This window comes from Drosophila sulfurigaster, chromosome 2L (genome assembly GCF_023558435.1).
Source record: "Drosophila sulfurigaster albostrigata strain 15112-1811.04 chromosome 2L, ASM2355843v2, whole genome shotgun sequence".
NCBI classification, from domain to species: domain Eukaryota; kingdom Metazoa; phylum Arthropoda; class Insecta; order Diptera; family Drosophilidae; genus Drosophila; species Drosophila sulfurigaster.
The window spans coordinates 19,158,001-19,174,111 of record NC_084881.1 but is presented as its reverse complement, the minus strand read 5'-3'; the positions used below and the strand labels follow the sequence as shown (position 1 = coordinate 19,174,111).

The following is a 16,111-nucleotide window of genomic DNA, read 5'->3' as shown; positions in this document are numbered from 1 at the left end:
TTAATAATGAGGCAAGCCTTAACTTTTTATTTCTATTAAGACATCGCCTAAATACCTAGTTTGAATTAATTAAAATGCTTTGAATATTACTATAATATCATCGCATAATTCAACATAATTAATCACGCAACTGACTGTCAAAATCTATGCTTAAATTGACAATATAACCCAACCCTCAATATCACATTTTTATTGCGGTCACAAGCAAAGTATTTGAGTTTTCGTGTAGTCAAATCATGTCAACAATATGTGTATATTAATTATGTATTTTTAATCAGCTCGAAGAGCAAACAGAAACAGAAACAGAAACTGAAACCACACCCCAAAAACACAGTTTGCGGCGACAGCATTTTTACGACTGTCACTGTCAGCACACAGCACTCATATTGAGGAAATGAGCATTAAAGATTTACAGTGCCTGACTGAGAAAGGCGAACAGAAGAATGCTATTTGCGTGAGGTTACGAAAAGCTGCACCTTAATGCTACAGCGACAAGCTGAATATATCTATAATAAAAATGAGCCACGTTATTAATAACACTCGGTGTGTGTGTGTGTGTGAGTGTGGAAGGCGTGTCGTCTTTGGTTTTGGTCTTAAGTAGTGCGCCATTTCAATATCTTATGCATAAGCTATCGTTGTAGTAGAAACCCGGCCATGGACATGGACATGGACAGTTTCAGTTTCAGTTCGAGGACTTGGCTTCGTGTATAAATACCACTGAGCAAATAAACACGCTCAGCGCACGGCCAAACAATATGAGATATATATTGAAAACGTGCATAGCGACCCGAGCCACTTAAGGCGACCCGGTGACGGCATGAAATGAAAGGCAAACTTTACACGCTAATAAAATGGCAGCACGAAGTGGAGGAGAACCTCAGGCAACGATAAGATTGGCGCGGGCCGTGAAGGAGGAAGAAGAGGAAGAGGAAGAGGAGGAGGAGGACGAGAGAAAGGGAACACAGCTGGGCGCCTTTTGGTATTTTATGCGGCAACACAAAAGGCTTGGCCTGGCCAAATATGGGTTTATGGCTTGTAAAAATCCATGTTAATAATATTAACAATACGGGGCGTGGCAAGCAGGCACGAGGTGGAGTGAAAATGGCCGGAAAAGGGTAACTAGTGACTTGGGCAACGTCAATGGCCTATCTGAGAATCTCAAGGCTGTAAGCCTGAGGAACGTATTCTCCACACTGTAAACTTTGGCATTATTATTCGGGGTCTGCATTTTGGCTTCTTTGTGTGGTTCAACACCCACAAAAAATCGAATAAGAAAACAAAAAGAACAAAACATTGACTGTCTGTCCACTTGGCGAGACGTTGAATAAATAATACCCTGTAAAATATTCAAAAGAAAAACCTCTGAAGCTTGCTCTTTTTTTGTCAGTTTCTATTTGCGAGGTAAAAGGTAAACGTCAACTTTGGCGCCGCATCATTAGTGTCATGTGTAAAAGCTATTTCTATATAGATTTATATATTATTGATATGCATAATAAATCAAAAATGTTGGCCAATAAATTTATTATTGTAGATTATCTGTACACGCCACACCTGCAAAACAGACACACCTTGACAAAAGCCAAAGCAAAAACCAACAAAAAAAAAATATAAAATCGAAAATAAAAGCAAAGAAAACTGCCTTCGGTTTGCCGGATTAACCCCTGGCAGTCAACAATTTATCAACATCAGCTCAAGCCGCACTATAAATTACCGAAACCACAATAATAACAAAAAGCACGAAAGATAAAGTCCCTCATGAAGTTGCATATACAAAACACAATTTTAAAAATAGAACACAACTAATATTAAATAAGAAAAGTCAACAAGATGTTTCTTATAAATGTTCCAGTACTGTGCACAAAAATCTGAAATAGAGTTATTAACTTTTAAAACTCTCATAAAGTTGAAAATGCGAAACACAATTTCATAAATAATACTTAAAAGAAAAAAGGTTTTTAAAATCTTTCTGAAATACGTTCCAGTAATGTAATAAAATTATGAACGAATTTTGAAACTAATTTGCCAATTAAAAATAAGTCCCACTTTCTAAATAGCGGTAACAAAGTTATTTATAAAATCATTTATTGATCAGCAATCATTTATTAATAAGCAATAGCTAGAGCAAAGTTATTGAATTCAATTTAAAAAATTCGCAAATAAAATTTGTAACTTTAAAACAAATTTACTAAGTAAATATAAGTCCCACTTTCTCACTTGAAACAAAAAGAGGCAAAATAATAAAGACTTCAAGAAATAATAATAATATATCTGTAATATAAATTCGATAATAAAATCCAAAAAATTCTCTTATTTAATTTGTGCCTTTCTAATTACAGTTACATAAACTAATTCACAAAAACATTCATTAATCATTCCTTCAAAAAATACAAACACTTTTAGAGCAAAGTTATTCAATACAGAGTTGAAAAGTATTTAATGTATCCGAACTAGATTAGCTAAATAAATCTTAATTGGTTGAGGTCTTCTTCTTTGGGCATTTCCATCCAAAACTACAGCTATCCAATTGTCGTTTTTAACCCTTTCTTTTTTGGTCGAGGCTGCTGTTGTTGATTTAAAGGCACGAGTTGTTTGGCGTTTAGTCGCCCATTTCCATTGTCAGGCCATAATCAAAAGCAAATTAACGCCGCCTCGCCTGACATGGTTTATTTTTTTTCTCTCTCTCTCTCTGAGCTTGGCAAAGTCGCGCCCGCAGGTTTCCTCCTCCTCCTCACCCTTCTCTTTGTGATGTCTTCCTGCTCTTCTGCCGCATTGCAACTGTTGACAAATCTCTTTTTAAGAGCGCGCTTAAAACGTCGTTTGAGCGTCGCTTTTTTATCCCAATCTCTCTCGTGTTCTCCCACTCTCTCTATCTATTGCTTTCACTGTGTTGGTTATTTACCAGTTCTCGGGAGAACGTATCAGCGGGGCTAAGGCTAAAGCTAAACCAATCAATATTTAACACATTTAACCCTTTTTTGCAAGTGAAGCCGAGCCGAAGCCGAACCGAGCTGAGCTGAGGCTTTGATGCCCATCATCTCTCTTCCTTGGTCGCCTATGTCACACGCTGATCGTTCTGCGTAAAATTAGCATAAAATTTGAATTTTAGAGCCAAGTGAAGCGTATGCAGCGCGTGATTGACAGCAGTCAAATTCAATTGAAGCAAAAAGGCCAAAAACGCAATGGCAACAGCAGAGGCAACGCCAGCATCGCCCAAAATGAAATAAAACAAAATTTAATTCAAATAAAACCAATTTGAAGCATGCGCCCCACCGCAGTCTAACCTTTTGCCTACACTAGGTTTTTAGCGACCTTGCGGCCAAAACTTTTCTGCAGGGCGGCAAAGTTTTTCGCTCCACAACACTCCCCCCCAATCACAGTGTGGACCCAAAGGATGCGCTGCGCGTTCGCGTTCGCAACGTGTCGCAGTTGACAGCGAGTGTCGTGATGAGAGAAGCGAGAGAGAAAGACAGAGGGGAGCATGAGGATGGACTCGATGGTTGCCTAGGGCTGCCTGGCATAGCGCAAAATTGGCTGCAGGGTCTGAGCTGTGTCAGAGAAGCGGCGTAAATCAGAGTATCGCTTGCTTTTTGAAGATTTTCGCTAGGGAAATTTGATTTTCAAAATGGCAATTGCAATCGCAAGTGCTTGTTGTCGAAATAAATCCTTCAAAGCGTGAGCGTAAAACAAAAGTGGCATATGTGTTGCGCTCTGATTAGAATTTAATAGGACACAAGAGTTGGGAATAGCTACCAACTAAGAGGAAAGTATATTTAATTGCTTTGCTTATCGTTCCTAAACGAAAACTAGTAACATTAATGCCCGAACACATATATTTTATAGTAAGCGCACACAATGCAATCAAGGGGGGCAATTGTAAAATATATTCTTTTATAATTCAATTTAAGCAGCGGCGAAACGCAAAACGCGCAACAGGCTGCGCCCATAACACTCGAGTCATAACAATGAAAATGAAAATGAATATAAAAAATAATCATATAATATAGTTGCGCATACGCGGAGTGTGCTGGCACACACAAATTGAGACAAGCTGCAGCAACAACAACAACTATACTACATCGACTACACAATGGCAATTGCAGTTCACAGTATTCGTGAACCCAGTTGAGGCCGGAATAGAGAGCGAGGGAAGAGGGCAGTGACAGGAGGCAAACCGCAACAGTTGACGTTTATGGCTGACATGACGCAGCAGTATTTTCGATGGATACCGACGCACAATGCGGCGTATGAGTAATTCTTGAAAGCTATGCTAATAATTGTGTAAAACCATGCTGCTAGCCATATTTGCCAGCCGCTGTTGCTATGGCTTCCACATCGGATGACGCTACATTTGTCGGCAAATTGAAATATTTATGTCCACATTTGGCTGCCCATATTTCATATTGGTTGCCACATAAATATCATTGTTAATGCTAAAAGCGCTATCAAATAAATTAGTTTAAATAATGGATGTGCACAAATAACACACAAAATATTTGTTTTTTGCCCCAACCAGTGTTTAAAAACAATTTCCAAAATGTTTATTTTCGTATATAATTTATATTTGCATTTTTAACGCAATTTCTATAGTGAAATTCCCAGACGTTATTAATTTTATTAGAGTCTGCAAGCGAAAAAATTCTAGTAAAAAAATGTAATTCCAATTTGGTAAAAATTAAATAAATGTAGTGGCTAAGGAAATTGTTGCAAAAAATGTAATTGCAATTTAGAAGAAAATAAAATTCAAAAGTATCAGCTGCAAATACCGCAATTCATTTTTCCATGTGGCGTCGCCATATTAACGCGCTTTTCCCAGCATTTTGCACGCTTTCCCAGTGCGTCGGACAAATTATGTAAATAGTGCGAAGCGAAAAGTGGGAAAACATATAACAACACAACAGCAAGAACCGAAACAAGAGCAAAACAAACAACAATGCATTTGGTGAACCCTTTTCTCGAGGGTTGAGCATGTTATAGGGTTGCGATCTTTTTTTTTCGGTTGGATTACAAGGGGAACGCTTTAAGCAGAAAATTGGATTTTTCATCTTGAATGGTAACGAAAAACAATGAGCGCATACCACGGCAGCAGGGCAATAACAGTAAAACCGGCAACAAAAAATAATAAGTAAGCATTAAACATCAGAGTAACAAAAAAATATAAAAAAAAAGAAAGAAAATAATAACAACAGCAGCAGCAGTGGCAGCGGGAACGACAACTACAATAACCAAAAATGTTAGATATGCTGACAAAGGTAATACAATAAATACGAAATGACGTCGTCGTCGTCATTGTTGTTCTTGTTCTTGTAGTTGGTGTTGCTGCTGCTATTAATGTTAAATTTTACGTAGCACACTTTTGGGCTGTAATTTTTGAGCAGCCCTTGAACGGAAGACTTCTTTTTATACCCTTTGCCTCGGGGCACATTCCTAATCTTAAGAGTGAAGAATTCCATACGTCTCAAGAGAAATTCTAATATCAAAAAAAAAATCTAACGTTTGCAAATTTAGATGCGAAATTATGTGCAAAAAAATAACGTATAAGTAAAAAGAGTATTTTTAAGTTCGACACTCAGAAAAACTCAATTTTTTTCGTTTTTGTATTTTTACTTTTTCATTTTTTTGTAGTTGAAGGTTTTTTGTGTATTGTTGCTTGGGACACGCCAACTTTTCTTTAATTTCATTTACCCATTGTTATTTATAAAACATTCATTTTTATTTTATGCGCTATAAAGTGCATTAGCTATGTGAAGTGGAAAGTGTGCAATTTAACTTGGGGATTGGGGGTTACAGGTGAGTTAAACATAATGTTACTTCAATTTCAGTTCGTGTTGAACGAAAGGGAGCCGCTTTTATGGTACCACTTAGCATTTATATCTATAGTGGCATCACTTAATGGTAATTGTGGAGTTTTATTAAATGACAACCAAACAATGTGTTTAATCTATATAAATTGAGAAAGTAGTTGATCTCATTCTGTAATTTATATAAGTTTGCAATTACTACTAGTGGATAATTAAAAGAGCGACATGAAACTTACCAAATTGATACATAAAAGCAAACAATTAAAAGCTGAAATTAAATAATAAAAATAAGTAAAGAATAAATATTTGATTATCAAATTTTGTATCATTTCCTAATTACGAAATTATTTTTTGGCTTGCATTTTGGTTTCAATTAAATAAAATTAATTTTCGATTATTATCAATTTTTGGTGCTTCAATGAGGACAATAGTTTTTACACAAAGCAAGTAAGAAAGCAACAGTTAAGTGTCATCGACTGTAAGATACCTGCTACCTATTATGAATAAAAGTAAGACAGTGCAGTATTCATTTATAAATATCCCAATTTAATATGCTCCCAAAAAAACACTAAAAATATACCAAATGCTGTATTTGGTATATTGAGCACTGTCGCAAAAAAGTTTAATCTCTTATAGACTCTGAGATCTAGATGTTCATAGAGATAGACAGACAGACGACATGGCTATATGTTACGGCTGTTGTCGCTGATAAAGAATATATACTTTTCAGTGTCATACAATTCCTGGAGGCATCAAGTTTTATAACTCTTCTACCCTATGGCATCAAATTACACAAAAGCTGATCGGATTGTCGATTCGCATTTTTGTGTAAATACTTGTACAAAAAAAGATGCTAACATAACATACGTTAACTGATTGCAGATTGTCGCCAGAGTAAGGCAATAACGAAGCTTTATTGTTAACAGCAGCAGCAGTCGAATAGCATTTGCGACCCTCGAGACCACGAAATGGTAAAATGGAAGAAAAGTGGCGCACACACACACACACACACAAAATGCAGTACTTTCCCAACGCTAAACACATCAAAATCCGATTGCCAGCACACCACTAAAAAGCACTTACGCTGCCCGCGCTACCATTTTGTTGCTACATATTGGCATTAGACTAATCCACACACACACACACACACACATATTCAACCACAAGCAACAACTTAGTTATTGGCCACGTTCTGTGTTGCAATACAAGCAGCAAGCCCATCCAACGACTTTCAATGCAACCGTAGCAGCTGCCACTGTTGCAATTGTTGTTGTTTCGTTTCGTTGTCGACAAAAACAGACGAAATGGTGACGCACATTAGCTGCTGGCCTTCTGCTGTTTGCCGGTCCGCCAATCCGACGTGGCACGGATGCACGGCAGGTTTTAATGTTGCACCAACAAAATGTTGAACGTGCCCGAATGATTCCTTATTGTTGTTGTTGTTGTTATTGTTATTGTTATTGTTGCTCATCTTTGCACCACGACGACGACGGCGAAAGCCAATTTTGGCCCAGTTTTCGCTGTCGAGTGCGACGATGCAGGTTTCGGTTGGCCATTATCAGCTTCATTATGTGGCATTAGCAGCCAAACGGGGCAGCAGCCAAACTCTTGTAGTTTTATGTGCCGAAAAGTTGCTTCCAATTTATTTGTGGTCAGTCTATGTGTAACTCTCATACACGTGTGAAAAACACCATTCAACTGCTTTTAATTAGCATAACAAATACACTGCTTAAGCTCATTAACTGGAAAATTTTAATGTGGCAAAGCACATCGCGACTGCTGCGCGCATATTATCAGAGCGCTTATCAGTCAAGTGGCTGCTGCTGCTGCTGCTGCTGCTCGTGAAATGGTTCTCCAAATTGAAACTCCTCCGCAACTGCGTCAGCTTAGACCAGATAATGCTCGACTAATAGCCGAGGCATAAATGTGCAGCTGCCCCCAATTAGTGTGTGGCAAAGTGCCACAACGGATTCGCCATAAAAAAAATTAGTATTTATGGAAAAGTTTTACTCCCCCTGAAAACGGATTCAAATATAACTGACGTCAAATCGAAGGTCTCACAGTCATAATGCCGCCATAAACAAATCATATGATGGCAACAAACTAGTATTGTGTCTTTTAATTGCACCGCCTTGAAAATTTATTAGACTTAAACGGTAATTGCTGCCCAAATGAATCAGCTGAGTTCAGTTTGTATATGTATGTGGACTTTTTATACATCTGCTTTAAGTGGAGGCGTGGTGGCAAGTGCACGTGATGCGCGATAAGGCCACGACGACGACGACGGCAACGACGACGACAACAACGAGGTACTCTAAAGTGCCTCCCGAGAATCACTGATAAATAAGTCACTTGAGTTACGGCCACAATACTATTGATTAGACATAATGCCATTTGTCGGCGGCTCTCTCGTTGACAAACTGAACTTAATTCTAATTGTAATCCCCACGCATTACACAAACCACTAATAGCGTAATCAGCAAGTAAACTTTGGGTATCACTATTGAACAATAGAATAGCATACTTTATACCTGTGATTGCAGAGAAGCATTTGTAATGCACTGACATAAATTATGATTGAGATTATGATTGTTCAAGATACGGCTGTCAATACAATGAATAATGATTCATACAAAGTTGATGATTGTAACTATTTTGTTGATTAGTCGACTATTTATCGAATTACATAATTTCTACTTTATAGATAAACCAAACTATATCACTATAGTTAAACTTTTATTAACAAGACCGTATTACACAGAAATACTAATTGATAACATCGCTTTTATAATCAAATTATAGCCTTGGTACTTTTTTTACCTAGTAACTGATGCAATTTTGGGTTTTCCAATAGAATTTCGGACTCTTTAATGTTGATGTTTACCAACCAAAACAAAAGTGATATAGCAATTTGTCATTCAAATACTTCAAGATATAAACTTTATTTGGGCACTTCCAAAAAGACGTGACGTTAAGTCCGTACAAACATCTTTGTTGGTGGCCATCGACCAAACCCATTTAAAGTTCTAGGCAGAATTATTCGACTACGTCGCGTGGAAAAAATTAAAATTTGTTCATAAGTTTGTCCCACAAAATCGCACACTTAGGGAATTGGGTTGCATTTTTAATGAGAGTAAAACAGTGTGGTATTAATTTTAAAATATACCAAAGTAATCAACCGAAAAAAAACTGAAATTTACTAAATAATATTTAGTAAATATAGCATACATACTAAGACCCGATTGAAGCAAGTGTTTTTTACCATACAAAAGTATTTCTTAAATAGCTTCTACACTTATTACAAGATTGCAAATTTTCGGGAATCATAAATACTGCAGTTATTATTGTAAGTACAAAGATTTATGTGTTCATACCGACAGACAAAAATATCGTGTTGTCTTTTGGCGATGCTCAAGAATTTGGATTATTTATAGGGTCGGAAAAGCCTCTATCTGCCCTCGAGGTACACAGTTATAATACCCGATAATTTAATAGACATATCAAAATAAGTCGAAATATTTTAAAATGTTTTTATAAATATTAACAATAAGACAACACAAATTTAAAGTATAGTAAGAAGCTTTCACTCATTTTATAGACTTAAACTTTGCTACAATTTTGAAAATGCCCATAATCTTAACCATTAACTAAGTGTTAAAGTACCCATATACCTGCATCGATCGATTACTGATTTAAACCATTAAATTAGAGTTAAAGATCAATTGAATTCCAATGCCTAGGTACTTCAACCACATTTCAAGTTGATCGATGGAATACCCAAATGCAATTAAAAGACGTCACAAGTTTTTTGCATGGCCGTCACATGCTTCTATGTATAATAACTATATATGGACATATACATATTTAACTCGACTCAACGTCAAGAATGCTGTCAAGAACGATATGGAATTGCAATTGAGTAACTCGTGCTTATACTCAATCATTGATCCAATTGATATGACTTTAGCTATAGCTTGCTGAAGTGTTGTTATATTATTGAGCGCTTTACCGCATGGATCTCGTTTAGAGTACGCATTGTGAAACCTTTCTGATAGCGCTAGACTAGCGCTAACCAACTCACCAACCAACCACAACACGTCTATCAAAGGCGTTATCCGCTTGTTTAGCAACACAATCACATACAGAAATCGCAAAGTGTTGTGTGTCGAGATAAAAACAGCAGGCGCACAGATTATATTATTTCCCTTCGGCTCGGCTGGTGTGTGAATGAGCACCAAGTGTAGATTAACCATCGTTTAATTGGCGAAAGCTACCAGTTCTACGGTCGCTAAGGTGATCGAACAGTGCACAGAGCGCCGTTGGGCTGGCAGGTCGCGAAGAATAGAATAACGGACGGAGCAAAGTTTTGGGGGAACAAAATTCAATTGAATTCGATTACGATTGCGATTACGATTACGGTTTTATTGATGTAAGTGCTCTCCACGCGCGACGCACACAAAAAAAAAATAATAATATATAATGTATGTCCTTGAAATTGTTTAAAAGAACTGTGAACAAAAAATGTGCGCTTGAAAATATGAGTCACAAAAAAAAACTCATGAGAGGAGAAAGAGACAAGTTAACAAACAGTTTTTTATGTGCTATCTTTGGTGGATGGTTGCCCAACTTTATCAGAGCAAAGATGCGGGTTAAATCGAGTAGGGCGAGGTTATCAATTTCCAAGATAAGAGCAACACGGCAAATAACAAGACACACAAATTAAAGAGATTGTGCTACAGTTTATCCAGAGCATACGAAAATGCTAAAGAAAGAATCCAACAAAAAATACAAACAGCCAGCAAAAGTTCAATACCAAAAGGCCAAAGAGCAAAGTAACCCCGAAGGCAAACGCAAGTACATAAATTCTCTATACACATAGTGTGCATATGTACACACATCTTTAGTTGGCTGTAATAGTCCTTAGCTACAAGGCAATTACGTGTAGTCGACAAGTCAAGTCAAGTCGAGTTGAGTTGATGTTTCGGGCACACATTTAGGACTCTCGTAATCTGTCTCATTATGAGCCCGCCCCATGAGGTGCAATTATTCAAAGGCCATATTCAAGACAATTACGTTAATCTTAATAGCGACATGTTTTGCGATAACGTATCTTAATTGATTTTTGATAATTGCCCTCTTCGTTAAAACATCGTCCACATCCACATCTACGTTCAAATGCAAAACTACTTCACTCTAGCATATATATAAACTGGTTTATATGACTCTTTATGTGTTGTGAATTTGTGACGTCAGAGCACGTGATGGATCATGCGAAACCAATCCCAGTCGACACACACACAAGAACACTCTTCTGGAGGGGCATATAAATTGTTATACAAATTATTGCGTTACCGATAATACTTTTACGGCCAGTGAACGGATTTCTTAATGAGCTAAGCACCACAGCGTGAATTGTTAGTCGGTGCCCCTCCCTGTCTGCCTCCTCCTCCTCCTCGTCCACCATCGCCAAGGCATAATTATGGCTTCCATTTACGAGTGCATACAACACACATATTGAATGCCTCGAGGGTGTATCCATATCAATGTATATTGAATAGAAGTCTAGCAACAGCAGCAGGCAGCAGAGGTTATTACGAGAGGTTATTGCATGTCGTATCCGATGTTATTTTCTGCTCTGTAAAACGATTTATGGCCAACTTTAAGGCAAATATTCATGTGCTTTCGATTTACGACATTGCAAAATGTCGGATAAGTTGGTAAATACCATTGATTTATCAATTGTGCCTAAGGCATAAACCCATAAATTACACTATTAATTTAGTCAATCAACTAAAGGGTTGAGTTCAGTTCAATTCCATGCAATATAATTCAATATATTAATTTAAATACTAAAAGAAATTAGATCAAATATTATTTTAAGCAAAAACTGCGCAAATTTTAAACTCGTTTTAATGCATTGATAATAGCGCTCATAAATTACCAGATTAAAGCACTCGAGTTGTAGCACTATTATTATCATGCAATTTATTCGTTGCCTTCCTGATGTCCTAAATTAGAAACTTTAAGTCTTTGGCAAGCTGGCTCTGGGCTCTTTAACTGCTTTGGACAAATGCCGATAGCTATCAAAGGCAATTATCAAACCGGGCACAGACAGCCGCTGGCTGCTTATCAACCGCTGAAGCCAAATTGGTTGAATCAATCATGTTTATTGCCAGACATGCGAGCGAGACAAAATCACAGTCAGTCCAGTCCAACCCACTGGAGTTTCCCTGCCATAAATATCTATAATCTCAAAATACCAAAATGGCTATCAAGCAACGTCATTATTCATGTGTCACAAGACACTTCTACTGCTTGTATCCTGTCGCCATTAAATGTCCCCTTCCCCTCTTGTAAGTGGCGTCTATTTCGTGTCTGTAATGTAGCCCAAAACTTCAATATTTATATTGGGCCAACTGATTGCTCAATAATTGTTAATAATTTCCAAATAATAAACGTGCCCCGGTATTGGAAGATAAGCTGAACAGGTAAAAGCGAAACGCTTTGCTTGCTCATATCACCTCAGACCTCAGCTCAGTATCTAATCTAGTGTTTCGCCTGAAGTACGTACACAAATAGTTAAGTTCCCCGCACTACAACATGTGCGATTGGCGCGGGGGGAAGCGGGGCAAAGTTGATCGGGGACATTGCATTGAAATTACGGCCATAAACAATGCACGTCAGACATGCTTAGATTCGATCATCATTGTTGAAAACACTCGGGCATATAAAATACCACTAAAGTAATTTCATAATTAAAAGCTTTGTTTGCTTCGAACACAGTTCTGATAGATTGGCTAAAGATAGACACACATAATGGCTAATATAAACGCAATGAGAATTAAACGATTAAATTTATAAATTAATTTCAATTTCCATTTAATGAGCAGCAGATAGAGATCGCTGGCCAAGCCAGAGATTAGATTGCAGGCATGGAAAGAACAACAGTGACATCGTTCGACGACAGTTCGATAAGGCACTCCAATTTGAACAAATCAACCTTTATTTAATGGCAAAATTAATGCCAAAAACATTGTGAATATTAATTTCAAAATTGATAAAACAAATTGTCTACGTCTGAAGTGGGGCACAATAAAATGACTTGCTTACAATAAATTGTAAAGAAGCGAGATAAGTTTATTTTTGACTTGTGTTAAAAATACAAATTTATGGCGCAATAAGAGTTGACTAATTTTCTTGAATTTAATACCCGCACTTAGGAAAATAGTGAAAGGGCATGGGCCTATAAATAACACTTCATGTAATCAGCGACTAATCAGATAGTAATCAGCAACTCATTTCGCATTTAACATTCAAACAGATAACAACAGCGACGACAACGGCTTCACCATGGGCGATATGTTCCGCAGTGAGCAAATGTCCCTGTGCCAGTTGTTCATACAACCGGACGCAGCGTATGCCACCATTGCCGAACTGGGCGAAAGCGGTTGTGTCCAGTTCCGGGATCTCAACGAGCAAGTCAACGCCTTTCAGCGCAAATATGTGAACGAAGTGCGACGCTGCGATGACATGGAGCGAAGACTGCGCTACGTGGAGAATGAATTGCGCAAGGATGACATTAAAATGCCCGAACTGCCGGCCGAACAGGAACCACCTGCACCGAATCAACGTGAAATCGTCGACCTGGAGGCGCAACTGGAGAAAACCGACAACGAGTTGCGTGAAATGTCGGCAAACGGCGCCAGTTTGAATGCCAACTTCAGGCACATGCATGAGCTGAAGAGTGTGCTGGAGAACACCCAAGGTTTCTTCTCCGACCACGAGGCCATGAATTTCGATTCCAATCGCATCATCGATCCCAATGATCCCAGTCAAGCGAGTGCCCAGCGTGGTCAGCTCGCCTTTGTGGCCGGTGTCATCAAGCTGGAGCGTTTCTTCAGCTTCGAACGCATGTTGTGGCGCATCTCGCGTGGCAACATCTTTTTGCGACGCAATGATATTAGCGGATTGGTTGATGACGATGAATCTGGCCGTCCTGTGCTCAAGACTGTGTTCGTGGCCTTCTTCCAGGGCGAACAGCTGAAGCAACGCATCAAGAAAGTCTGCACTGGGTATCATGCCGATGTCTATCCCTGTCCCAGCTCGCACTCGGAGCGTGTCGAGATGATTCGCGATGTCAACACACGTCTGGAGGATCTGAAAATGGTGCTCAATCAAAGTGCCGATCATCGCAGTCGAGTACTTGCCTCGGCGGCCAAGCATTTGGCCAGCTGGACCATAATGGTCAAGAAAATGAAGGCCATCTATCACATACTCAACTATTTCAATCCCGATGTAACCGGCAAGTGTCTGATTGGCGAGGGTTGGGTGCCCAACAAGGATTTGCCAACGGTGCAGCAGGCATTGGTACGTGGCTCCAAGCTCTCGGACAGTAGCATTCCGGCCTTTATGAATGTCATTGCGACCAAGGAGCAACCGCCAACCTATACGCGAACCAACAAGTTTACCAGTGGCTTCCAGAACCTGATTGATGCCTATGGTTTGGCCTCGTATCGTGAGGTAAACCCAGGACTTTATACTACAATCACGTTTCCGTTTCTGTTCGCTGTCATGTTTGGTGATATGGGACATGGACTTATTCTAGTGGCATTCGCTTCTTGGCTCATTATCATGGAGAAAAAATTGGCTGGCAACAAAGAGGAAATCTTCAACATATTCTTCGGTGGTCGCTACATTATTCTACTCATGGGTCTGTTCTCCTTGTACACGGGCTTGATCTACAACGATGTGTTCTCCAAGTCAATGAATATCTTTGGCTCCGGCTGGCAGAATACGTACAATACTTCAACGGTCACCGATGAGACCATCGACTATTTGACAATGCGGCCAAGAATCAACAACTTCAAAACATATCCACTCGGCATGGATCCCGTTTGGCAGATGGCCGACAACAAAATCATCTTTCTGAACACCTTCAAGATGAAACTGTCGATTATATTTGGTGTGCTTCACATGTTCTTTGGCATTTGCATGTCGGTGGTGAACTTTATCCATTATCGCAAATATGCCAGCATTTTCCTGGAATTCTTGCCACAAGTTGTCTTCCTGCTGCTGCTTTTCGGTTACATGGTCTTTATGATGTTCTACAAATGGGTCGTCTACAATGATGACACCGATCAGCAAGACCTTTCGCCCGGTTGTGCACCATCTATACTCATTCTGTTCATCAACATGATGCTCTTTGGCCACCAGGAGCCACTCGATGGCTGCAAGGAATACATGTTCGAAGGTCAGGATAGCATCCAACAGATCTTTGTGGTTGTCGCACTCATCTGCATACCCATAATGCTGGTGGGCAAGCCATTGTACATCATTGCAAAGCGACCCAAACATTTGCCAGCACCAAATCATGCTCCACCTGCACAAGCTGCAGGTGGAGGCGGAGGTGGTCATGGTGGTCATGGTGGTGAGGATGAGACTACAGGCGAGTTGTTCATCCAGCAGGCCATTCACACCATCGAGTATGTGCTGAGCACAGTCTCCCACACAGCATCCTATTTGCGTCTCTGGGCTTTATCCTTGGCTCATGCGCGTAAGTTTCAAAAATGTCTTATCATTTTTTGCATAGCCAATTAATATTTGCAATTTTTTGTAGAATTGTCGGAAGTCTTGTGGAGCATGGTCTTCTCTCAAGCCTTCAACATCGAGGGTTATGTGGGCTGCATTGCTGTCTTTATCATCTTTGGAGCCTGGGCTGGCCTCACAGTTGGCATTCTGGTTCTTATTGAGGGTCTTTCGGCCTTTTTGCACACATTGCGCTTGCATTGGTAAGTTTTCCATTTGTCCTCAGTTTCCATCTTTTACTTACTTTTTCTTTTTAACAGGGTCGAGTTCATGAGCAAGTTCTATGAGGGCGCTGGTTACGCCTTTGAGCCATTCTCCTTTAAGGCCATACTCGAGGATACCGGCGAGAACAACTAGGGCGCAGGACGCACAATCTATCTACGATGAGTTACCAAATCACTTGCAAAAATGTTTGTTGCTTTTCTTTTTTGGATAATAAATTCGTTTTTCATATGCATATCTTCTATTTACTTTTGCCCATTTCTGTGCTTGTCAGCCGACAACGACAACGACAACGACGACAACGGCAACGACAAATGTTTGTCAGATGCTTTCTGACAGTTTGCTTCGGTCAACCATGTGGCAGTTGCAGATAGTGTGCCACACACACATAGTACACACATGTATCTACGCGAAATACGGCTATCAGAAACAATCACAAAGCAAATTGCTTGGCTTTGGTTCTATTCATATTGCTTCGTCTCTCTACGACAAAAAAAAAACAAGTT

The 16,111-nt window shown here is 39.2% G+C and overlaps 1 protein-coding gene across 1 annotated transcript; it reads left to right on the top strand.

Annotated features, from left to right (window-relative positions):
- Nucleotides 1–10,078: 10,078 nt before the first annotated feature.
- On the top strand, nt 10,079–15,840 carry LOC133839171 (V-type proton ATPase 116 kDa subunit a 1). The gene is made up of 4 exons (XM_062270531.1): nt 10,079–10,227; nt 13,120–15,351; nt 15,415–15,586; nt 15,644–15,840. The coding sequence occupies exons 2-4, from the start codon at nt 13,149–13,151 to the stop codon at nt 15,738–15,740; spliced, it is 2,472 nt and encodes an 823-aa protein (XP_062126515.1). The 5' UTR covers nt 10,079–10,227; nt 13,120–13,148; the 3' UTR covers nt 15,741–15,840.
- The last annotated feature ends 271 nt before the right edge of the window (nt 15,841–16,111 follow it).

Bases quoted from the DNA above. Each gene is read 5' to 3' on its own strand.
- LOC133839171 (XM_062270531.1), top strand. From the start codon at position 13,149: ATGGGCGATATGTTCCGCAGTGAGCAAATGTCCCTGTGCCAGTTGTTC. The intron at 15,352-15,414 runs GTAAGTTTCAAA...AATTTTTTGTAG, and splicing joins TTTATCCTTGGCTCATGCGC to AATTGTCGGAAGTCTTGTGG. The intron at 15,587-15,643 runs GTAAGTTTTCCA...TCTTTTTAACAG, and splicing joins CACACATTGCGCTTGCATTG to GGTCGAGTTCATGAGCAAGT.